Source organism: Desmodus rotundus, chromosome 4, assembly GCF_022682495.2.
Source record: "Desmodus rotundus isolate HL8 chromosome 4, HLdesRot8A.1, whole genome shotgun sequence".
In the NCBI taxonomy this organism is placed as follows: domain Eukaryota; kingdom Metazoa; phylum Chordata; class Mammalia; order Chiroptera; family Phyllostomidae; genus Desmodus; species Desmodus rotundus.
This window is the reverse complement of record NC_071390.1, coordinates 159,800,362-159,826,252: the sequence shown is the minus strand read 5'-3', so window position 1 is coordinate 159,826,252 and position 25,891 is coordinate 159,800,362. Positions and strand designations below refer to the sequence as shown.

Here is a 25,891-nt window from a genome sequence, read left to right as displayed (position 1 = left end):
ATAATTAGTGCTTTTTTAAAAAATCAGGCTTTAAAACCATCTATCTCCTGAAATGATGAAAAATTTTCATCTTTATTAGCGCATAATTTTTAAAGTTTGAATTTTATGTCTTCAATTCATCTGAAATTGATTTTTACATACAGTGTGATGTAAGAATTTAATTTTTTTTCCATGTGGATAACATTTTCTCCCAGCATTGCTATTAAACGATGCTTTCTTTCGCCAATGGTCTGCAATGCATCCTCTATCATATAACAGATTTCCTTAGTCTGAGCTGTTCTACTGGTTCATCTTTTTATCTACTTTTGAGCCAAACTAATACTGTTTTAATAATTATGGCTTTATAAGAAGTTGATACCTGGTAGGTAAATCATATCATATTCTTCTTTAGGGGAAATTTTATTTTGAAATGTTTCCATTTATATAAAATAGAATCAGTTTGTCAAGCTCCACAGAACAAACTTTGTTGGGGCTTTGGTTGCCTCTGACTATAGGTCAATTTGGAGAAAAAGAAAACCTTTACCCTATTGAGTCTTTTAAGCTATTGTAATAATATATACTTCTTACTTGTATATCTAATGTCTTCCAATGACATGTTATCAAAGGTACCATACATGAACTACATGCGCTTTGCTAGACTTACTCCTCAATCCCTTATAATTTAGGCTGCTATTGTAAATGGTATTTAAAATACTTGTTTTCTCTTTGTTGGAGGTATGTGTGTACGTGAATACAGTGGTTTTTCAACAATGGCATTGAAGCCAGTGTCTTTCTAAATGCTCTAATTGTTTCTAATATGTTTTGAGGATCCCTTCAAGTTTTCTGTGTAAACTCTTACATCATCTTCAGGCAACGACAGATTTGTTTTCCCTTCCAGTCATCACGTTTAAGTCTCTAATCGGTTTGGAGTTTATCTGTATATAGTTTCAGATAAGAGTCCAATTTTATTCCTCTGTGTGTGGATATCTGGTTTTCCCAAAACCATTTAGCGAACTGAGAGTCCTTTCTCTATTGTGTTTTTGGCATCCTTGTCAAAGATGAGTCAATAATAGACGTGTGGATTTATTTCTGGGCTGTCTGTTCTGCTCCAATTGGTCTATGTGTCTGATTTTATGCCAGTGTCATACTATTATATTAAAAAGCTACAGTAACATTTTCACATTTTGAAATCAGAAAGCACTATACTTCCAGCTGTATTTTTCTTGCTCAGGATTATTTTGGCTATCCAGGTTCTCTTTGGGTTCTGTATGAATTGTAGGATTGTTTTCTCTACTTCTGTAAAGAATGCCACTGGGATTTTTATAAGGATAGTATTGAATCTATAGATAACTTTGGGCAGTATGAATATTTTAATAATATTAATTCTTCTAATCCATGAGCATGGGATGTCTTTCCATTTATCTATATATACTTTTTCTTCAAATATAATTTTACTGAGCACTTCAGTTACTATTTCTGCATATCAAACTACTCTAAACAACAACCATTTCGTTATTTCTCATGATGTTGTGGTTTGGGGGAGATCTCACTAAAGGGTTCTCTTGCTTGGAGGTTGTTAATCATTTTGGCAAGATAGTGTCTGAGGCTGGGAAGTTCAAGATGGCTTCATGTACGTGTCTGGAGCCTGGACAGTGAGTGACCGCTGGGGCCTGGGCTCAGCTATATGCAGCAATGGTTGGGCTTCATTCTCTCTCCATGTACTTCCAAGGCCTTTTCCTTTCCACCTGACTTCCCCATAAAAAAGACCACGTGGCAGCCTCTTTCTGCCCTGTGGTCTTTCCAGGAGCATAGCTGGACTCCTTACATGGAAGATCCCAGGGCTTCAGAATGTACAAAAGGAGACACCGCTGGGCTTTCTTACTTCTTAAATCTGGAATGATCAGATTATCAGCTCTGTACCTTTCTACTGGTTAAAGTGAGGGGCAGAGGGAGCTCCAGTTCACTGTGGGAGAGTGCTACACAAGGGCGTGAGTATTAACAGGTATGTTCAGCATCTTTGGAGACTAGCTAAGGCATGAGATTCTAGATTTACGTTGATTTTTTTTCCTACTCATTTCTTTGGAGACATTATTCCATTGTTTATGGATCTTTTTTTAATTGATGTTGTAAAGACTGCAGTGAATTTAATTTTCCGGACTTTTTGGATGATCTGCTTTATCTTGTTGGCTACTTTTAAGATCTTTTCTTGGTATTTGATGTTCTGCATTTTTCTATTAAGTATTTAGATGTAAATTTTAAAAGCTTTTTCCGAATGAAATACATTGGGCTTCCTGAAGAAAAAATTTCTGTCTTTTTACTTTTCTGAAAAATCCTGGTATTTTTTTCTGTTCAAATATTGCCTCTTTCCCATTTTACCTATTCAGTACTTCTGTATTTCAATTAAATGTATATTAGGCCATCTCTTTCTAAATTCCATATTTCCTTTCTCCTCTTTTACATTCCCACCTTCCTGTCTCTGCATACTGTAGTCATGGTAATTTCTTCATATTCCAATTTGAATGCCACAAATGGTGTATACTTTTAAAATCTACTTTTGATCTATCATTGAGTTATTATCTCCAGCGTTTATGTATTTTATGTATTAAGGCTTTGCTTTTTTAGCTCTTATTCACATCTCCCCAGTCATTCCTGGAAGTCTCTTGCTGCCTGCTTATTTTTATGGTACTGTCCTTTATCTTATTAAGCTTTTCACATATAGTTGTTTCCATTCTGTAGGTACTAATTCTGATGTCTGTGGTCTTGGAGGGTCTTGCCTGTTGCTTCTGCTGTCACTCCTGGTATTTACCTCCTTATACGTGTGGGGCCTTTCTTTCTGAGTATGGGTAGAGGAGAATTCAGCAGGCATGAATGGAGCTTGTTTCCTCCAGGTGCCACTTGCTTCTGTCTCTGCTGAGATCCACTTGGGGCTACAGGAGCTTCCTTGAGAATCTTGGTTAAGATCTTGAATAAACCTTTCATGGATGGAATCCAAGGATCACGGTTCCTTGCTCCGATTGTTTGATTATTACTTACAACTTTTTTCTCCCATATCTACATTGTTGGAAAGAAAGTTGTCCTACTAGTCCCATCATCTCTGTCCATTTACCCCTCATCGTCAACCCTGGCTTCATACATTTCATACACTTTTTGGAGGGGAATTTGGAACATTCCTTTAAGATTCCTCTTGCTTATTCTAGCCAAAAAATATATTAAAGAAAAGGTTTATCAGGATCTAGTTCTTTGGCATTAGAGAGGGAGAGGCCATAGATTACTTACTCTCTTGCTTTGTTATTTATAACTTTGGGTTTTGTGTTTTAAATGTTTAACATATTAGAGAGTCAACCTAAACAGAAAGGATTATTTTATTCATTTGTTTTCACTTTACTGAGGTATAATTGACAAGTAAAACTGAGATATTTAAAGCAGACATCATGGTGAGTTTAAATGGGTTCACCTGGTGAAAGGGGCTCTCCCACTTAGTTAGCACATGCGTCACCTCACATATTTAGCTCTTTCATTTTTATTTTTAGTGAGAATGTTTAAATTTCACCCTCAGCAAATCTCAGTTATATAATACCATGTTATCAACTACAGCCACCATATTTTACATTAAGAAATGGTATTCTTATAAATAATAAAATTACACATCCTATATATTTTTTTGCACTCAGCAACCAGTACTATGTTGTCTCATTTAATAAAGTGAAATGGTTTTGGTAAAATTTTGGGGCACATGCTTACCGAGCAAATATAATTTTTCACATTTATTAAATTTGGTGGTAGTGTACTGGAAATATGTTTAATTTATTATATACATTTAACCTAAAAGCATACAATATTACTTGTGGTTTGGAAAACCATGTGAGGAAGAATTTAATTTTATTTTTCAAATAAAAAAATTACCACTCAGAATAGCCACCACAATATTGGAGGAGAACAAAGCTGGAAGACCGACCCTACCTGACAACAGGACTTTGCTACAAAGCCACACTAATCAAGACAGTGGTATTGCATAAAGAATAGACAGATAGAGCAATGAAACAGAGCAGAAAGCCTAGCAATAGGTCCATATAAATATAATCAATTGATCTCTGACAAAGCTAAAGACAATAGAATGGAACAAAGATATTCTATCAACAAATGCTGCTGGAACAGCTGGACATCCACATGCAAAAATAAATCTAGACACAGACCTTATATCTTTCACAAACATTAACTCAAAATGAATTATAAACATAAATGTAAAGTGCAAAACTATAAAACTCCTAGAATATAACAATTAAAAATCTAGGTGATCTTCAGTCTGGTGATGACTTTTTAGATAGGACACCAGAAGCACAGTCCATGAAAGAAATAATTGATAAGAAGGACTTCATAAAATGAAAAACTTCTGCTCTATGAAAGACAATGGCAACAGATTGAGAACATAAGCCATAGACTGGGAGGAAGTGTTGGCAAAAGACAGATCTGATATTGTTACACAAAATATACAAAGAACTCTTAAAACTCATCAATAACAAAACAAAAAACCCAATTTAGAAAATGCGCCAAAGACCTTAATGGACATGTCACCAAAGGAGATAGCAGTGAACAAATACGCATGTGCAAAGATACTTTATATCATACGTCATCAATAAGAAGCAAATTAAAACAACGAGGTACTACTACACACACCTATGAGAATGGGCAAAACCTAGAACACCGACAACTTCAAATGCTGGTGAAGATGTGGAGCAGCAGGAATTGCCACCTGTTACTTGTGTGAACTCCGAAAGGTATAGCCACTTTGGAAGACAGTTTGTTGGTTTCTTACAAAATTAAACACACACCGACCACAAAATCCAGCAATAGCACTCCCTGGGGTATTTACCCAAAGGAGTCAAAGACTATTCACATAAAAACCTGCACGCAAATCTTATGGCAGCTTTTCCATAATTGCCCAAACTTGGGAGCAACTAAGATACCATTCAGTAGGTGAATGCATAAATAATGTCTGTGCAATAAAATGTTATTCAGTGCCAGAAATGAATGAGCTATCCAGCCACAGGAAAAGACATGGAGGGATCTTAAATGCATATTGCTGAGTGAAAAAAAAGCCATTCAGGAAATGCTTTATACTTTATGATACATGCTATATGACATTTTGAAAAAGGTAAAACTATAGAGACAGTAAAAAGATCAGTGGTTGCCAGAGGTTGGGGTGGGGGAGGGATTAAGAGGCGGAACATAAAGAAATTCTGGGGTGGTGAAAACACCCTGTAAGGTGCTGTGACGATGGATACATGTCCTTACACACTTGACCCAACCACAGAATGTACAACGCCAGGAGTGACCCCTCAGGCACACTGCACTTCTGGCGATTATGATGTGCCAGTGCAGGTTAACCAAGTAAGACACACAATGGAGAAGGCTATGCATGTGTGGAGACAGGAGACATTTGGGAACTAGCTGCACCTTCCTCTCAATTTCGCCATGAACCTAAAACTGTTCTAAAAAAATAAAGTATAAAAAAAATTAAAAGAAACTGTCCTTGAAAAATCCCCAGTAACGTCTATTTCTACTTGTGGGAACAAAATATTGAGAGGCTTTGGAGCAGATCTTTTCTATTTTGGGTAAAATATGAGTGTCCTTTCACTGTGTGGCACTAAGCATTTTCCTGGGACAGAAATGCAGCCTGGAGTAGATACCTGCTGCTTTTATCTTCTCAGCCACTTTATTTTGGGGGGATTATACCACAAATTCTAGAAACTTCCCTTTTTATCTATATGGATATAATGGGGCCTTTCATATTCTTCAGTGACCCTGTTCATTGTAATTGAGCACTTGACCCAAAATGTACCAATTGTAATTCCCTGAATGCCTGGAATTTAGGACATGGAAAGAGTCTTGAACTGAAGAAACAGCAAGGTCAGTTTTTCTTGAATAAACAAATTGATTTAATAAAGGTTGATTATGTTTTCTTGGATTCTTAGTACATCAAAACGTTATCTTTTGTGCAGTAAGATCAAGTGCTATTCCTTGCTAGGCAATACTAGTTGGAAAGCTTGCTAATAGCACACAGGGCAGGGCAAAAGTAGGTTTGTAGTTGTTCATATGGAAAATAATACAATAATTAATTAATAACAATACAAGAAAAAATTGTGTTTTGATCCTCACAGTTGTAAACTACTTTTGTCCCATCTGTATATAAAAGGAAGCATTTATTTGCAGAGTTAAGAAGAGCTGGGATAAGTAAGGATGTCATCAAATCATTTAATTTCCATAAGAATTCCATCTATAATAGTGAAGTGTAAACTTGAGGAGATGGGTGTGTTAACTGACTTTCTTGTGGTGGTCATTTCATAATAAATACACCCATCAAATCATCACATTGTGTACCTTAAAGTTACACTGTTATATGACAATTACAAGAAAGCTGGAAAAAATGAAGTCTAAATTAGATCTTTATATCATTAAGGACTTGATTTTAAGTGACAGAAGAAAAACCAAAAAAAAATCACGAAATGGAAATTTTGGGTGCATATAATTTAAAAATCTGGGGATATATTTATCTTTACATACTTCCTGAACCAGAATGAACCCAGTCTCTTGCTTCTCTTTCTGTCTTCCTCTGTGCCAATTCCATTCGCTGTTATGCTCGTTCCGCGTGCTGCAATATGGCTGCATCATCATAATTTCAAGAGCAGTGGAAAAGAGAAGCTCCCCCCAACCAGAAATATACATAAAGACCCAGAGTGTTATTCTAATCCAAATCGGTCACAAACCCCTCACTGAACAGACCACTGGGACCACAAGAAAGATGAGTTACAGCATATTAACAAAAACCTAGTATCTCAAGGGCTTATACCAACAGTCTCTATGTCTCACATAAGCTATGTGGCCATCAAAGGCAGGCTGCTTCTTGCTCGTCCTCACTCTGGGACTCACACTAAAGGTCAGCCACTGTCTGTTGTCATGGTTGCAGAAGAGGAGTTTGGATAGACCCACAGTAGCAATTAGATGCTTCGCCTCATGGGGACATGTATTTCCTTTATTCACTATTCATTCACCAGACCTAGTCACAAGCCCCGCCCAACCACTTGGGACAAGGAAGTGCAACCCTATCCTGTATTCAAAATGGGGGGAAATTGGATTTTTTGGCAAACAGCACTACAAAAGGCCAAATGCGCTGTTTGGCTCAGGTTATGTACCTGCCTATGCCTGGAAGTAGAGTCACCCCAACCAATTGAGATCCTCTAAGTCCCACAGAAAATCTAGTCTACTGGTAGGAAAAAGTAAGAGCTGCCATCAGGAAAAAAAAATACATTTAATTAAGTTAGTTTCTAGTAAATAACCAAAATTTTGGATTCAGTATGAGTGTATCTTCCTGTGTTAGTAAATTATTAACTTCAAGAGTTATAAATCAAAAGCCAAAAACTAAACGTCATTTTTCTCCATCCTCCTGATTTTAATCTAGTTGATTTCCTGAAGGAATCGACACAGTCTAAACTTTTTAGAGTAGACAGTTTAAATCTAGTTCAGTTGCTAATTTATGGGTCATAGACAGCTCAACCTGTGACACTAAGGTGCTTTTAAACATAACTAACTCTATTTAAAAATAAAGGTGTGTAAATCACAGTTGGGTTTTCATTTTTAGTACCTAGCTAAGATGGTTCTGTTCCCTTGTGGATTGCTGCATCATTAGATTTTGGGAGGGTTTTAGGTTTGTTTTGCTTCCTGAGAGATGTTCAGTACCAAGGATTTGTCTTCCTTTAGTTGTGAGGAACAGATATCCATTTAAGTGACTTCAAGGAAAGAGGGATCTGTTGTAAGACCATAATAGTAATCTCTGCCTTCTCCATCTCAAGGACTATGCTGCTTTTTTCATCTTCATTTTTTCTTTTTCTTAGCATTCGCTCATTTATTTTTTCTTTCTTAATGACCTCTCTGCTCATTCACTTTCATAGCCCAGGGCACTGCAACCAAAGGAAAATGCCAATCTCTGGGCCTCTTACTCACTCAAATTCCAAACAAAAAGCCAAATTCATTTTAGTATTGGAAATTGGGCTACAGTTAGTCAAATCAGCTCTGGTTGGGAGAAAGTACCACATGTAACAGACAACTGCTTCTTTCAGGGCATTTGGGTGGGGCCAGTTAGGCAAGAAGGAAAATTGTACCAAAAAAAAAAAGTGAATTGGCTTTGTCTTCTGTAGGAATTAGGATGCCAGTATTAAAACCACTTATGGTAATGGAAATGATAAGTGCTTTAAATAGTAACTCATTTAATCCTAAAACGCAGATACAACCGTTTGGTCTCATTTTACAGATTAGAAAATTGAAAGGTAAAAGAAACTCGCCAATGGCCATACAGTTAATAAGAGGGAGAGCCCCTGCAGGATTAGAAAGTAGGCAGTCTTGTTCCATAGTCGGTGGTCTTACCTATTATGCTATATTACTACTCTTGACTATCCTAAAGCATCCAAGCTTATGTCAGAGTGCATTAATCTTTGTGGAACATTCCCTTAACTTTCTTACTGGTAGGGAAATACTTCTCATTCTCCAAAGCCCATCTCAAATATCGGTATTTTCACTTTGCGAGCCTCCCTGAACAAGCACCATGTATATTCCCTTAATAATCACACAGATAATTGTCCTGTGATTGAATAATATTGTAATACTGTGAGATTCTGTAGCACAAGGGTGATATATTTCTTATCTTTGTAGTCCTGGTGCATAGCTGATTAGTGGCACATAGTATATACTTAATGAAGTGTTATTAAATTATTCCCTTAATGAAAAACAGAAATGTGTTAAATATAATTTATACTTTGCAAATTTTTACCAATTTCACTTCTGCTATCACTATATAGGACAAAAAGTGCTTCCATAAGAAAACCTGGGAACAACACCTGTGAATCTTTGAAATTACTGGGATTCAGAAGCCGAGACAGTGGTTGGTTTGGGCTTGATGATGTTGCGGTGAGAGCCGTGCAGAGTGGCTTGATATCATTTGAATTGTGTGAACACTTAGAGAGGTAATTCAATAATGAACAATAAAAGTTGATGATATTCTATCCTGATGATTTATCACTGGTGTTTACAGAAATGGGAGCATAGGATTAAGTGTGTATTCTTCAGATAGGAATATGAATAGTCCCTTAGGGTGTGCTTAAAATGCAAAGCAGAACTGACATGAATATGCTATCTGTAATTTCACTTATGAGAGCTTAATAACTGCTTTTGGAAACCATTCATAACTTAAAGTTATTTTTACAGGTTTCTTATAACTCCAAAATAGTTTTAAAATAGCACCTTCATTTCTGAAATTCCATAATGATAGTAATTAGCTGTTCATATTATGCTCATCTCCTAACTATGTATACACAAACTGAATTCGTTATTTCTGTGTCCTCATTTCACTTTCTCATTTCCATGTTTTCTAGACAGCTCATTATGAGAAGAGTTTTATACCGTTTTAAGGTTCATGAGAAGTAGACATTCACAGAGGACAATCATGTCCAAAGATAATCTTTATTTCATCATGGAACATCTTATATCTACAATTGTCTTGGGTCAGGTTCCCTAGAAAAGAGTCTAAGATGTAAAGGCAAGTGATTTATTGAAAGAGGGCCCTCAAGGGAATGGAAGATGTAGGTAGAGCAAGAGAAGAAGGTGGGAACATCTTTGGTTCCAGCTGAATTTGAACCTCAGCCTGATGCCACAGCAGGCCTGTGCTGCAGGAATACCAAGGTGTCTGGCTATCACCTCTGCATCAGTCATCCCTGTCTGTGGGCCTGGGGCTGCTCTGGATGGAGGGCTCCTGTCAAGCAGTTATCTGGAGAGGAGTTGGGGGATGGGTGCTCCACCCAAGCAGAGGGGTCTGTATTAATTTGCTAGGCTGCCTGAAAGAAAGGTATTAAAAACTGGAAGACTTGAACAACAGAAATGTATTGTTTCAGTTCTGCACCTTAGAAGACCAAAATCAAAGCGTTGTTAGAAAGGTTCATTCCTTTTGAGGACTGTGAGGGAAGGATCTGTTCCAAGTGGCTTCTTTGGCTCCTAGATGGCTCAACAGCCATATGTTCCCCTGGCATTTTCGCTGAGTGCAGATCACTGTGCCCAAATTCCCCTTTTTATGACATCATTCTTATCAGATTGGGGCCCATCCTAATGACCTTATTTTAACTTCACCTCTGTGAAGACCCCATCTCCAAACAAGGTCACATTCTGAGGCACTGGGAATTAGGATTTCAGCGTATGGGTTTGGGGGAAGGGGACAGAATTCAGCCCACAACAGGGTCCACCATAGCAATCCTGGCCGCACATGACAGAGAAGAATATTGCAGTCCCCGGTTAATTACGATGCACATATTCGGTGTCTTATTGCTAGTAAATGGGTTATTTTGATCATTGTTCTCCTCTGTATTTTGAAGTAATAGTCTTTAGTAATGTTAATTAAAATATAATTTAAAATATGCAGCTGAGCTGAGACTACAAAATTTCTTTGTTTGGGAACGTCTGCTTTAAAGATGGTTTGATTTGAGCTGGTTTCCTGACTGCCAAGGGTTCCATGAAAGTCATTCATGAATCTAACCAGGTGGTGATCAGAATGCTTGATTTTAAAGGAAGTTTGGGTGATGATGTGTCCTTTCTTGGGTCTTATTAGTTATCAGTGATAATTCTGAGACTGTATGTTTTGCTGAGGTCCTGCCTCTTCTCTTCCATGCAGGTTTATTGTGCTCCACCTGTCTTCCACTGTGGACAACAGCCACTTGGTTTCTTTTGTGAAATCTTTAGAGGAAGCCATGCTCAGTAGCAGTGCCTGCATCGTACTGTATCACCGGAAGGACAACCCACATAGAGTAATTATTTTGGCAGTGCCTTCTAAAGATTTAAACCAGGTGCTTAGGAATTTGCGCTCGGAAGCCTTCAGTGGTCCTCCAGAGCCGTCTTGCCATTTCCAAGTGAAAGAAGGAGAACAACTTCTTCTGAGGTTTACTGGAAACATATATGCCTCAAGTAAGTATAAAGACATCTTTCTGTATATTCTATGGGCTATCAGCCACAAACTTCAGAAGGAGTTCGCCAAACTTGTATCAGGAAGGAAAACTTCTGAGGAATGAGGGCCTTTTGAAAAGCAAGAAGAGAAACAGGCTTATTTACTTCTTCCCGGTCTCTTTCTGTGCATTTCAGGGGAACCATATTCCTTTATGGGCAGATTCTAAGTGACACTCTTTTAGAAATCTTCTTCTCCATGATTACTATCTGAGTCCAAGCTGTGGTCATCTCCTTCCCGCATCAGAGCAGTTGCCTCCTAAATAGTCCTCTGCTTCCACTACTAGTCACATGAACACTATTTCCATACAGTAACAATGGCGATCTCTTAAAAACATAAAAAATACTTTATTACTCCTCTCATTAAAACCTTATAATTACAACTCCTCTTCTACTTAAAGTAACACCCAAACTTGTGTCTTACAAACAATCTAACCTGGGGTCAGAGGACTCCTAAGAGATGGGTGGGTAGCACTATATTCCAGTACAATTGTCTTATTCATAATTCCATTTATTTTATTTTAAAAGACTGCTTTGAGAAGAATCAATGGGTTTCACCCAACTCCAAAAAGGTCCACGGCCAAAAAGCGGTTCAGTACCTCTGATCTAGATGGCACACCCCTGCCTCCCACTCATCCTCACATTGATCTAGTGATTTTTACGTCCATTAGAAATCTTACCCCAATTTGGACTCATGTTACATATTGGCTTGTTTACTTATGTTCCATTCGTATGCTTATGCTTTGTTCTTCATTGAAATGTAAATTTCACGAGGGCAATGGCTGTGTTTTCTTGCTGTTGACCCCTGAGTCTAGAATAGTGCCTGGTGCATCGAAGGCTTTCAGTAAATGTGATGATGCTGAGAAAAACGAACAGGGTGAGTGAGTCTGAGGGGGGCAGAACAGGTGGGAATAAGTGAAAATAAAAGAGAAAAAAGGAAATGAAGGAAAGAGAAAGGGGAGAAAAAAAGAGAACACACAGAAAGCAGCTGTGTGAGAGAACAGAGAAAGGGATTTGGGGGGGAGCTGCTATCACAGCTATTTCTTTTTTATTAGTTCAATGCCTTCCGGTCTCTAAGTCCTTTCTTTGAGGTGGAATGGAATCTAACAGGTATGCACCTACAGATGAGGAGCGATGGAGAGCTCAGGGATGAGTTTATGTGGATTTCTGGGCCAGGAGTCTTGTAATAGACTTGGCTTGAAGTAACATTTCTCTGATCACTTTTAAATGAAAATAGATCCCATTGATTTTTATGATGCTTATTTTCTCTCTGATTCTGGAAATCATTGCAAGCCCATGGGCTCTTTTTTGCTTCAAAAATGAAGCTGAGGCTGCTCTTTTTCTGAAATCTCTGAAGTAAGTGAAACCCAAAACGTCCCAATTGGAATGATCTCTTCCACTCTCACAAGCAGTCTCTGCCATCTGAGTCAGCTGACAGATCTCAGTGAGAGACTGTCAAGGAAGTCGGAAAAAGAGGAAGGAAGGGAGGAAGAGACCTCCCCCTCATTCCTACTTGGTTTCTGGAGCAGAAACTGTGGCATCCACCCTGGGACTATCTCTCTAAGAAGAGATAATCAAAAACTGGAAGTGACCCACCCAAACAAATAATGCAAATGACTTTCCTGTAATACTCCAGACAGCAGCTGTGTTTACCTACTGCCCTAAACAAAAGTGAGTTGCTGTGCTTCTTCCAGGCAGTGGTACTGAGTGTGCTACGGCCTGTCACGGGAAGGAGCAGATGCTAAAATAAGAGTTCCCGAAGATAGCCCGGGTGTGTACCTTTCCTCCAAATAAGGAACAGAGGGGAACTCATCTTCACTCAAGGAAAATGAGTCAGGCAGGGTGCCAGAATCACTTCTGCTTTGCCTTGCCTAGAAACCTGTGCTCAGTTCTGGAGCCTCACTGATTGTCTTCTGTTTAAGAGGAGCAAAGAGCAAAGAATTGATACTCACCCTTGCATCAGGGCCTGGGTCCTTCCTGTGAACTCAGACAGGAAGTTGGAGGCTCTCTGCCTGGAAGTTAGAGGCTCTCTCCCCCACCCCCGCTTCTACCTACAATCATCTCCTACTGCATCGTTATATCTCACTTAATGATCATGTCCAGAGAAGCCTTCCCTATCTTTCCTGATTAAGTCAGTCCTCATTTTACTTCTTCCGAGTCTATGTGTTTCCCTTTTGTGGACTTTGCCATAGATGCGATCTTCTATTTATTCATGTAATTGTTTGATCTATGACAGTTTCTCTGACTACAGTCTCATGAAGGAAGGGCCGTCTTGTTGGCAAGCTCCATCCAATCCCCTGACCCAGGATGGTGCCTAAAGCCTCTAGCTTTATTGAGTATTCATTGAAAGAATGAAGACAAACACTTGAGGAAGGACTTAACACAAGAGTATTGTGTGATTAAGTGTTTAAAACTTTAATAAATTTAGATAACTGCTCTCTGAGTAAGGTCAAAAATCTCTGCATTCATTATATAGAATAGAGCTGATTCCTTTGGGTGAGGACCATGGGCCATGGACTTGATTCCTACTTCTAAGGGGAAAAAATAGATAGATAGGTACTTCTCTTGGTTTTTACATTGACCTTTGGCATTCTTCTGGACACAAGCTGGAGTATGTTTTCATTCTCTAGGTCAGAGCTGTTAATTCAGCGCTTAAGATTTTTACTGTAATGGGCACACAAAATTTTATACGATGATACCTTCGCATCACCCCTGACATCTAGTAATGCCTCGAAGACGTCTGTGTGTGTCAAAGTTGCCCTGGATGTCCTTTGGCCCAGGGAAGTGATTTTCCCAGATACATATGCAGGAAGTGAGAATGACTGCCCTTGTATTCATTCAACAAAATTCTCCTCTCCTTATGTATATTGTATTCTAATGGGGAGAGACAAAGAAGGGGGAAATAAGTAAATAAATATACAGTTTAATAGGGTAAAAAGTACTGTATAGAAGAATAAAGCAGGAAAAAGATATGGAGAGTCTCAGAGGGAATGTCAGAGTTGAAATTTTAAATAGACTCATCAGGAAAGACCTGTGGGGAAGAGGCATTTAAACAGAGATGGGACAGCAAGCCATAATCCCATCTCAGGAGTGTTTGCCCTATGCAGAGGGGTTGCAGTTGTAAAAGAACTGAGGCAGAGGTGTGCCTGGTGTGTCTGAGGAGCAGCAAGGAGGCTAGGGTGGCTGAGTGACGGAGTGAGCAGAAAGCAGGAGGAGATGAGGCGAGTACTGATCGTGCCTTGAAGTCCATTGCAAGGACTTCACTTTTTATTCTAAGCAAAATGGGGAGCCATGGAAAGTGCTGACAGAGGAGACACATGGTCTGAGTTAGATTATAAGTGTGTTGAGAATAGATTGTGTAAGGCAAGGGAAGAAGCAGGGAGACCAGTTAGCGAGTTGTTGCAATAAACCATGCGAGCGATGATGGAGGCTCAGAGGCAGACATGGAGAGATGTGTGAGAATACAGAAACACTCTAGCCAGTGGCTCTCACAGGAATTTTCTGGTTCTCCATATTGCTAGCCTTCACCACCTCACCTAACTTTTCTAAGCAGAAATGTATATTTCTATGTTTGTACTTTCTATGTCATCGATGAAAAATACTCCAGTGCCCATTATTAACAAGAAAATATATTGCCATAAGGAATATCTAATAACCTATAAATTATAAATAAACGTTTTATTTCTTTATATGACAGATATTTTTGAACAGTTACTATCTCAAGGCCCTACTAGAAACTATTGTATATACAACACATGTTGAGGAGAAAGAGGTTCTCAAAAGGTCAACTGAGAGTTGATTTCATAATATTGGTGTACAACAAATGGCTTTTCCTTTTATTTATCCTCTGAATATGCCAGCGTGGGAGAAAAAGAATATAACACTGCGATTCTTTTGTGCTGTACTTGTCCTTTCGGGGGGCAGAGGGTCTATTTTTTTCCTGTGACAAGGGTTTCTTCAAAATATGGTGTTATATCTTGACAACAATGAAATTCCAACTTTAAAAAATCTACATAATGCTTTCTATTTATAAAAATAAGATCAGGCTATTTATTGCTAGCAAATCTCAGTAACAATTCTTATTTTATATTGAATGTGACTCAGAGATTTGCATTACAAATCCTTATTTTTAAAAATTAACTGGCAATAAGAGGTAGATACATTTTAGATCTAAATTGAATCAATGTAGACCCAAATCTGTTTTGTTCAAGTAGCCAGGTTATCTCTAGGCGAAGGGACGTACTCCTATACCTTTCATAACTTGGAATTACTGTAATTCTAGATTTTATTGTACTTTAGAAATTCATCAAAATGGCCTTGGAGCCGTCACGATTGGGAGAGGATCATCGGTGTTATTTCCGTCTCTCACCAAACCCCTATTTCACTGGGCAAAATGGGCAGTCACCTCCCAGGCATCTAGGGGCAGAAGGAAGTTGCAGCTTAAAGAGAAAGACTTTATATTGACACATCTTTAAGAAAATTTAAGTGGATCATTTTTATCATACAAATTCAAAATAATGGGAAAATTCTGCTTCTTATCATTGCTTTCATTTATTGAGCACATATTACATGCAAGGCCCTGTGCCAAATATTTTATCCATGTTACTTTGCTTCATTTCCAGAACAAACCTAGGAGTTAAGTTTTATTTCTACTGTTTTAAAGAATGTTCAGTAAGGCTCTAAGAAGCTCAGAGATGTGAAGGTACTGGATAAATATCTTCACATCAGACATATTATAACGGCCACTTTAGGCCTTACTGTTAAATTTTGCTAAGGGTAATGCAGACATGCCCAAGGGAATATGGCACTGCCTGTTTACCGCTGCTGTCACCAAGTAAAATGTCCCGATTATCACAGTAAAACCCCCACAGGTCAAAGGTTGTATTTACTAAATAGTCGTTATTTTTAGTGTGCAGTTGGGAAGACTTTTACATGTCATCGTTTTGAGGAAATTCATCAGGTTTTAATAGAAATTCCAGTAACATGAATCTACTAACTATTTTATTTAGAAGTATTTAGGATTACTTAGAACAGCACTGTCTATTTCTGCGATGGTAGAAATATTTTATATCTGCACTTCCCAATAACATAGCTACTAGACAAATATGGCTAATGGTTAGAGTGATTAAATAATTGAGTTTTAATTTGAATTAATTTTAACTTAAAAAAAACACATGTTGCTAATGGCACCCATATAGAAGAGTGCAGACCTAGAATGTCATTCTGAGGTCATGAGAGTGTACAGTATGACATAGTTAGGGGAAAGGAAAAAATATAATTCTTGAAAGGTGAAAATAATTTTTAAATACACCAAGAGCTGAATAAAATCAAAGATTATCAGATGTAGAAGTAGCCAGAGACCCCCTTGGTCCAATTACAGAGGAGAAATCTTTTGAGTAACCCATGCTGCTGCTTTGCCAAGACAGATTTTGACAAGAGGCAATGACACCAAAATAGCTTCAACTGCATTAAAAATATATGATTATTTAGATTTTAAAAATTAAGACGAAGTGGTATGTCTTAATAGTAACAAATGTATTTTACTTCTCTGTAGGCAATGGGAAGGATTATGGAAAGGACTACAAGCTGATTTTTCATTTACAAAGACAACCCAGGCTGGAACTCCAAATCAAAGAGGTGGATGAATTTGGCAACTACAGCTGTTCTCACTATAAGGGCACGATTGTAGTTTATAAAGTCCCTAAAGAAAAGACAGTCCACAATTTGGATCAATCTCTCATACTTAATGAAAACTATTATCAGTTGCCAATTTGCAAATTACCACTGAGATTGCCAAAGGTGAGTTATTCTACTTCCCTCATTACCACAGTTTGTTAATTCTTTATAATGCTCTACTACAATAAAAACTACTGGCATATGGACACTAGAGGCTAAAAGGAAAGGTAAGAATAAAGTTGGTAAGAAAGGAGTGGGTAACTACAATTTTAGATTGGTAGAATACATGCCAGGTCTTCCACTTTCCTATCAACTTTCTAACAGGAACAATTCAAGTTCATCTGATACTTATAATATGTTGTTAATGACTATGGGAATAATGTCATTCATTTCTGTAACTGCATCTGAGGGACTGGGAGATCATTTACGAAAACATTAAATGTATTTTAGAGCACAACCCTTTGAAGAAAAATCATGTGGTGAGCAGGAAAAAGACATCAAAATATTTTCACCAAGATTTACCAAATCCTGCACATTTGTTTAAAGAGTTACTCTTATTTAAAATTCTTACTCTTATCAGGAAAGTATGATTGGATTGTTGCTCTGAACATATCAAACAACAAATAATTTTATTACCGTACATACTATTTTTATCGATCCATGACTTAGCACTTCTAAACTATATTCTTAAAGAGAAAATAACTGAAAAATTCATTTTGTCACTCCAGAGAACAAACTTATTCTATAAAGATGCCAAAATTATTTTTCCATGTGTTTGTCTGTTTGTCTTTTCTGTGTTATAAGTAGCAGGAATATGTAGAGTTGGTCAAAAAGTCCATGTGTTTTTTCCATAAAATAAAAGACAACATTTTTCATTTTCATCAATAACTTGATTGATTTGGATATTTTGAGTATGTTGGCAGTCTCCCGCATGGTATAACATTGATTGTTCTCAATTAATGTCTCAATTTGATCACTATCAACTTCAACTGGTCTACTGGACCATAGAGCATCATTCACCAAGAAATCTCCAGCATGAAACTTTGCAAACCACTTTTGACACATACAACCAATCATAGCACCTTCTCCATACACCACACAACTATTTTTTCTCTTGCATTTCAGTTGCATCATACCTTTCTTGAAATAATAAAGTATAATATGCCGAAAATATTGTCCATTTTCTTCTGCCTTCAATATTAAAGTGGCTACACAAAAATTCACCAATTTTGATAAGTTTTTTTTTAAATGCACACTGATATGACAGATGTCACAATATACTCTAACAAACTTCTACACTCTAACAATTCTAACAAAATTATTTTGAATGAAGTTAGACAACTAAGTACTACTAGAGCCATCTTATGGAAGAAAACAAACAGACATTTTTGGCCAACCCACTATTTTCCATGGGATCAAATTTCATACTGATTTTAAATAAATTAGCAAAGTAAGTAATTAATTTGAAAAATATTAATTGAACTTTGGAAACAGAGGATGTGCCATGCTAGACACTATGATAAATCCAGAGCTGTAGCAGATAATGCATTCCCTGAAGTTGCCTGGTCCTGAATGGTACCCAATAGCCACGTGTGTCTAGGGAGCGCCTGAGGTATGGCTGGTCCAAACGGAGATGTGCCGTATGCACTAAAACATACTGGAGTTCAAACACTCGGTACAGAGAAATATAAAATATTTCATTAATAACTTGTTTATAGTAATTGCATAGTAAGCTATAAGGCTTTGGTTATGGGATTAAATAAAAATATTAAAATTAATCTCACCTGTTTTTTAAAAAATATATGTGAGTAAAATAAAATAAATGAAATGGACTTATGTGTCTCATACTATACATTTCTATGGAACAGCATTGCGCTAAGTGACTTTCAACCTAGTAGAGTGTACAAAACAAGTACACAAAATCACCCTGTAAGATAGTAACTGATGGACGTAATGGCATGATCAGCAGAGGGAGCTGGCCTTCCTGGAAGATGAAATCAGCAGAAGTTTCGTGGTGGTTGTGGCATTTTATCTGAACCTTGTAAGTTAGTAGAAGTTTGGCCATTGGAAATGAGGGAAAAAGTACATCAAAATGAGGAAGTGGAGTGGATTTGAGTGGGGATGGTAGTCATAGCTTAGCAGGAATTCATAGTCCATATAATAACCATTATAGTAATTCCTAATGTGCCAAAAGTCTTCCAAAAGCTATAATGCAATATGATTATATCCTCACAAAGATCCTGTGAGCCATTAGCAGTGTTCTCATTTTACAGGAAGCTGAGACATGAAAGTTTTAGGTGACTGTGCCCATGGTCCCATAGCTAAGCCAGTGCCAGAGCTAGGATTCCAACGCAGAAACCTGCTTCCTGCACCTCCAGCTACTGTGTGGGGCGGCCTCTTTAGCAGATGAAGCTGGGATTCTTAGGGATAGATTTTAGGACAGCCAGGTTCACCCTTGGAGTTGTGTGACAATATCATGTACACTATGCATTAGTGTACAAGTGATATTAAAATTACTTCACAAATGACAGAGCATGGGTTCTGGCCTTTCAAACTGAAACCAGCTATCTGAGCGGAAGTGCAGGGTCCTTAGAGACAGTAACGCTTTAGTTACTGGTTTGGGGAGGTCCTGGGTTTCCTGGGCAGCGTGTGCAGCGTGGCAGAGTCTACTAAGCCACTGATATTGCTCGAAAATGCTATTCGAAGAGCAATATAGCCATGTAGGTGCCTACCTGCTGTCAGTTTTCCCTCTGTTCACTTTCATTTCCATCGGAGGGACTTTGTACTTGCTGCTTCTTATGTTTGGGGATCTCTTCTCTCAGTCACATGGCTGGTTATCACTCAGGTCTCAGCTCAGATATCACCCCCTTAGCCTGATACCCCCATCTCCTTATCTAAAGTCACCCTTTAACCTATCACTCTTTTAAGACTTACTTCATAATACTTTCCATTAATTGAGATTATTAGATTTATTTGTGTCCTTTCATGTCCTTTGGCCCTTGAGAAAGCAAGCCGCATGAGTGAAAGACCTTGTCTGCCCTGTTCTGCTTCCATCGTCCGTGATTAGAACAGTGCCTGGCACACTGCAGGCACCCTAAGTATCTGAAACTGGATGAATGAGGGGAGCTCTACAGCCTGCGTTAGACTCTGAAAGTTTCAGGACTTGACCTAAAGGAAAACATCAACTGTCTTAGATCAGGGGTTAGAGTCTGGCCGTACAAATGGATACCTGGCAGGCTAAGGTGTTGATTTGGATCACCATGAAGATTTGAGAGCAGAAGAACCACACATGGAGGCGGGGCTGGCTTCCGTTTAGCACGTGACTTCCTAAGACTGCTGTGTTGTTCTGTTGCTCTGGGGTGACCAGAGGGAGACAAGGCCAGGGGCTGCTGGGCTTCTCTAACAGGAGGTCATGTGGGCCTTCCTGTGACAATGGCGGACAATGAGGGAAAGGCCATTATGTAAGAGAAGACAGGCTTTAGGTCCAAAATGTGACATAGATAGAGCTTTCAGGTTGCAGTGTTTTCGCTGTGGCCTATCTGACTTCATGAATTAATTAGCCAAATTAGCCAGGCTAGATAGTTTAAAGGTTTGTATAGATTTGTTTCCATAAGAGTCTGTGTTAGTGATTGGCCATGTTTTCTGCATAAGCTCTTCCCCTCTCTTGATTCTAGTACAACATCCCCTACACACTTGCCGGAGTAATTCCCCGTGGCCATCCCTGCTGCGGTGTCACTTGTGTCAGGAAGCCTTGCCTGACGTCCTCCTCCACACCTAGTCAGGTGTTCCTGGGGTGGGGGGTGTTTCCATACCATCGCGTATTTTCCCTCCCACGGTAATTACCGTATTTTACTACAGTCACTGGCTTCCCAGGAGACAAAAGTTTCTCAATCGTTTTGTTTGTTTTTGCCCTCCTAAGGAGTCTTTTTAGGCACTTTTTCCCCTAAAAACCACTCTTCCCCATTAAGTTTTAATATCACAGATATTCTGTATGCCTGTTTAGGCACTGTATGTATACATGTATGTATGTCATACATAAGTATATATATATATTTCATACATGTGCATATTTTATAAAATATATATATTTTACACATTAAAGGTGTAAGCTTTTGTTTGTTTGTTTCGCCCAAGAGAAAATGTTCTCTCGTTGAGGGTGACGTTACCCCAACTGAGAATGAGTGCAACCAACTGCAGTCACAGCCTTGTCCTGTCACTGTGTTGCCAGTGCCACACGTCCACACCTGTGTTTGCTAAGTATTTGTGAGTGATTAGATGAAGGAAACAATATCTTCAAATCTTAAAATTGTCCAGCCTGGCCATTGATAATCTTGCAACTATAGGAGCATGTTTAAAAACAGCACATTTTAAACAACTGCTGCCTCTCATACGTGAACCCACAGCCCACGCGCCACCTGCCTGTGCAGGGCTGTCAGGGCCGTTCTGCTGGCCCCTTCTCTTGCCCTAAATAAAATCTTCACAATGAGTTTCTCAGGATTGAGGAAGAACCTGTGGCTATGGAAATGTTTTCCCTCTTTTCAAACTAACATACTTAAATGGGAACTGAAACTATGACCTTTATTTTTGGTAGAACACATTTCTTCCACAAAGTTCAGAAATTAAAAAAAAATCAACCTCAGGTACGCAGTATTAGAATGGGCTGTTTTTGAGGAAATTAATGCAGCCTTTTTATGTGGAGCTGGGCATTAGTGAACACTGCATTATGCATACATCCATACATGGAGTATAAATTAGGTGAAGCCATCTGTCAAAATGAAAAGTGCTGTCCATGCAGAAGACAAGCAGTAAATGTTTATATGTGCACATTTAGATCTAAACACAAACACATTCATGCACACATAAACATAACATGTGTCATTAATATACTGTGTCTGACTCCCAGAGATGTGAAAACATACCACCCATTACTTCGTGCTCATGAGGATTTCCTTGTACCTCATCCTTCAGCCTCCATAGTCTACTCATTCGTATATTAATTCATTTGACAAACACACTCCTTGTATCCCATGGGCAAGACATACGTGGCGTTCCTGTATGCATGGTCTCATTCTTCTCTTGCCTCACTACAAACCATTCTCAACTCAGAGGGCAGAGAGAGCCTCCAAATCAACTGTCAGATCATTTCCTGCCCTTACTCCAAACCCTGCAAAGTCTCCTGGTTTCACTCAGAGTGAAAGACTCTAGATGAACTTGGCCCCACTGACTCTAGGGCCTTCTTTTCTATACCCTCCTCTTCACCAGCCATAACGACTCTCTGACCGTTCTTGGAACTCGCTTGCCACACATGCATTTGCTTTAGGTCTTTGTGTTAGTGGTTCCCTCTGCCTAGAATGTTCTTCCATCCTTCAGATTCCTGCCTGGATAACACGCTCACCTCCAACTCTTTGCTCAGATTTCACCTTTTCTCCGAGGCCATCTCTGACTGTATCTTACTGCAATCTCCTCCTACCCGCCTAAGCTGACACTCCTGATTTTCTTAACTTGCTCTGATGTTTTTTCTTTCCTCTAAAGCATTGGCACCTTCTAACATGTATTCCCTCATTCATGATGTTTATTTAGAGAATCCTCCACGGCACAGCAAGGATATGAGCTCCTTGAGGCCAGGGACCTTTGCATGTTTTGTTCGCTGCTGAATCCCAAGAGCCTGGAATAGTGCCTGGCATATGTTAGGTGCTCAATAAATGTTTGTTAAATGAATGAATTCATAGAGTGAGCTTGTATTTAAAACAGCAAAAGTGTGGAGAAGAAAGTGAGAAGCATGAAGAAGGAAAATAAATTCTCATCGGAGGGCTGACAGAATTGGCAGTGTATACAGATGGGATGGCCAGTAAGACTTCATTGTGGAAGTGCAACAGGGACAAGAAGTGACAGTGACAAGAAACCCATTGGCCAGAAAAGTACAGCAGTGGGGAAAACAGCAAGAGCCAAGATTGCGATAGGGTTTGAAGGGAAAAGAGAGTCTAGGTGATAGTTCACATGTCAGTATGATCTTCTGAAAATGGTCACATAATCAATCGCCAGCTGAAAAGAACAATGATGTGTCTCTAAATCTTTCCTAACCTGTGTTTCGAACTTCCTCCTTTTACAAAAATATTTGCATAAATGCAGTTCACACTCTGTCTATGTGAGCTTTGGCAGAAGTGAGGCAAGTTTCAAAAGTGTCAAAGATTTTTTTAGGTGGAAGGAAGTACTGTGTGTGTGCTTTGGAAATAATGTCACACAGGGGACTACCTGTGCCTTTTGGCCATTGGTGCTTGAGTTGAGACTGTCTTTCACCCTTCCTGTCTGCGGGAGGTTGGGGAGTAGGGGAGTGGAGGGGTGGACGGGTAGGGGGCAGGGTTGGGGTTTGCATTGAAGCAGGGCTGGCAGCTGTCTCAGCAGGAGCCTGCTGGGGGCTGTAGTCCCCAGGCAGACTCACCTACCTATTGACATAATCCTTCTACTGACTCAAGTTTTGCTTGGCCTCAACTTCCTTTTTTTAAAAAACTGAACTCATGACGTGTGATTTCTAGTAACTTACTTTCTCACCACATTAAATAACTTGCTGTCAAAGAGAGAAAGCAAGCGGAAGCTGGTGAGACTTACATTTCATCAGAATTGTCACTGTCTCACCGCCTGGGACGTTCATTTCCATCTCTCTCCCTTCCCTGCTAGGGATGATTTTTTTCTTCTATATGATATTTTTTGTGACCATATGAAATACTGAAGAATAATTTAAGCTAAATAAATGAGAAGATTCCAAGCTATTGCAATGTATATATTCCCAGTCACTTCAATTCTACTTAGGGTTTTTAGTTGTAATAATTTACTAAATTATCTTAAGGTTCAAGAATGAAATGGGCCTTATTATCCTATTGCTAGTTATTAAGAATGCAGATTGGAAAGGGCATGTACCTTTAAAAAAACCTTCTAGAACAAATGGTGTGTGTGTGCTTGTGTATGTGTGTTTGTGTATGTGTGTGTGGAGAAGGATTAACAAATTTAATGGTGATTTAAAATTTTTCTATAACTTAGTTTCATGTTTTCTACACTAGAGTTAATTCCAATAATATGTATGTTGCTTTATGCCCCACCCCCTACCAATGATAGAAGAAAGTCACAAGAGTCTGGATGGGTAAAGATGCATACCAATTTTTTTTTAACCTGTGAAAGTTTTAAAAACACATTATCACCTTCTCTGGTGTTTCCACTGTGGCTCTCTTCTGCTCTTCCTTGAGGCACTCCAGGCCTGCAGTCGAATCTTCCTGGAAGTCATCAGAGTGACCTTTCAAGGCCCGGTTTTGACCACGTCACTGAAAAACTGACTTTATATTATACATGGCATGTGAAAGGGAGAAAATGAGCAAAACTGATTTAGTCAGAAATAGGATCCTCCCTCTTTTTCGAAAAGTGTTTTACCCTGATTTAATCAGAAAAGAATCTTTTTCTTCTCTTTCCCCCTCTCCTTCCTTCTAGTCTTCTCCCTCTCTTTCCTTTTCCCTCTCTCCTCTCGTTTTCTTATCCCCTCCTCCATCCCCTCACTTTCCCCCTTTCCCTCATCACCCCTCTTCTTCCCTCTTCCTCCTTCACCCTCTGTCCAAACAGGAAGGTTTTGTCTCCTCAGTGGGCAGTGTAACTAAACCAGAAATTGTGCACCATGTTGTTATACGGCTTTCAATAATTCTTTTACAAAAGAAGCACATATATTCTTGCCTGTCTGAGAAAATAAAATTAAAAAGGTAGTTGATATTTGTATTTATTCTCTTAAAATTGTAACATTTAAACAATGAGGTTCATCAATTCAAACAATTTTGTAGTTTATAAACTGTTTCTTTTGCATATTTATCAGTCATCATGTCAATGAGCCAATACTAATTAAGTGTCTATTTATATATGAGATATCAAGGAAGGCCTAAAAAAAATAGTGATACAGGTTGAAAGTCCTAGCTTTCAAGGCAATTGCAATCCAGTTCAGGAAATAAAGCATAAACACTTTAAAAGTTATAAAACAATGCAAGAGATAATACAACAATACAGTAATATGGCAGGACAGGAACTGATGATTCATTGCAAATGAATGGCCAAGAAAGTAAGTGCTGTGGCCTTTCAGAGAAGGCAGTGAGTCCTGTGGACCGAGGTGGCCTGGGGACACGTCACTGAACAAGACAGATAAAGAGCATGTTTAGGTCACAGAGGGGAAGAGAGAGAGAGAGAGAGAGAGAGAGAGAGAGAGACAGGGGTGTCCACACAAAGGAGCCGTATGGACTGAAACCTGGCAGTAGCAAAGCGCAGGTATTTCAAGAGACGACAAGGAACAGACCTTGGCCTGAGTGGAAGATTTGGAAAATTCAGGCTGGAAATGAGCTAGGGAAAGATGATGAAGGGTTTTGAAAGCTTTGTTTAGGTCCCTGTGAAATCATTATAGGTGGGGCTTGCTGTCAGCATTTGCCGAAAGAATGTGGCATTTCACGATATAAAGATCCTGTGTGAGGTAGAGATTCAGATCAGAGATCCTCAGCACGTGAGTAAACAGAAGAATCTCTCAGCCACTGGAATTCTTGGAATGAGTACAACCATAACTGAGGACAGAGAAGTAGGTCTCTGGTTAGTTTATAAGTCAACTTTTCTTTTATCCTGTAAGTAAAGGCAAGCCATCAGTAAATTTTGACCAGGCAGGTTATGTGATCGAATTTTGTTACAAATATCACTGTAACAGCCTGTGAGGATAAATTGGAAAGAGGTGAGTTTAATAGTGAGGTAAGAACTAACGAAGGGGTCATGGAAGGGACGGTGATGACCTGACATAAGGCCACGGCAGCAAGGGTGGCAGGTAGAGAACAGAGCTGGGCAGAGATTTAGGATTTGGGTCCAACTGGACTTTGCAATAAGGTAAATGTGGGTGTGGGTCGACTGGGAGGAAGATGCTGGGAGATGGAGAAAGCTGTGAGAGGGGGCTTCCTAGGGTAGCTCCCCAGATACTGGTTTAAGCCATTGTCCTGTGATTCATCAGAGTGTTTTATTAAATTTACTTTGGAATTGTGTTTAAACTTGCATTTCATCTTTATTCCCCCAAATATTGCCCTACCCAACAGATGATTGACACCCTCTCTTTGAAGGCTGATTACAAGCCCCTTTTCTGCTCTAGGCCACTTAACCAATGGGGGGTATTTTTTATCTCAAAAACCAGGATGATTCTATCACT

The 25,891-nt window shown here is 38.9% G+C and overlaps 1 protein-coding gene across 1 annotated transcript in view; it reads left to right on the top strand.

Moving 5' to 3' along the window:
• Positions 1 to 25,891, top strand: part of DTHD1 (death domain containing 1) — a 55,119-nt gene that overhangs the window by 17,213 nt on the left and 12,015 nt on the right. The window contains exons 6-8 of the mRNA XM_024573549.3: positions 8,829 to 8,993; positions 10,688 to 10,977; positions 16,568 to 16,812. Of these exons, the coding sequence (XP_024429317.3) occupies positions 8,829 to 8,993; positions 10,688 to 10,977; positions 16,568 to 16,812 (700 nt within the window). The remainder of the gene's footprint in view (positions 1 to 8,828; positions 8,994 to 10,687; positions 10,978 to 16,567; positions 16,813 to 25,891) is intronic.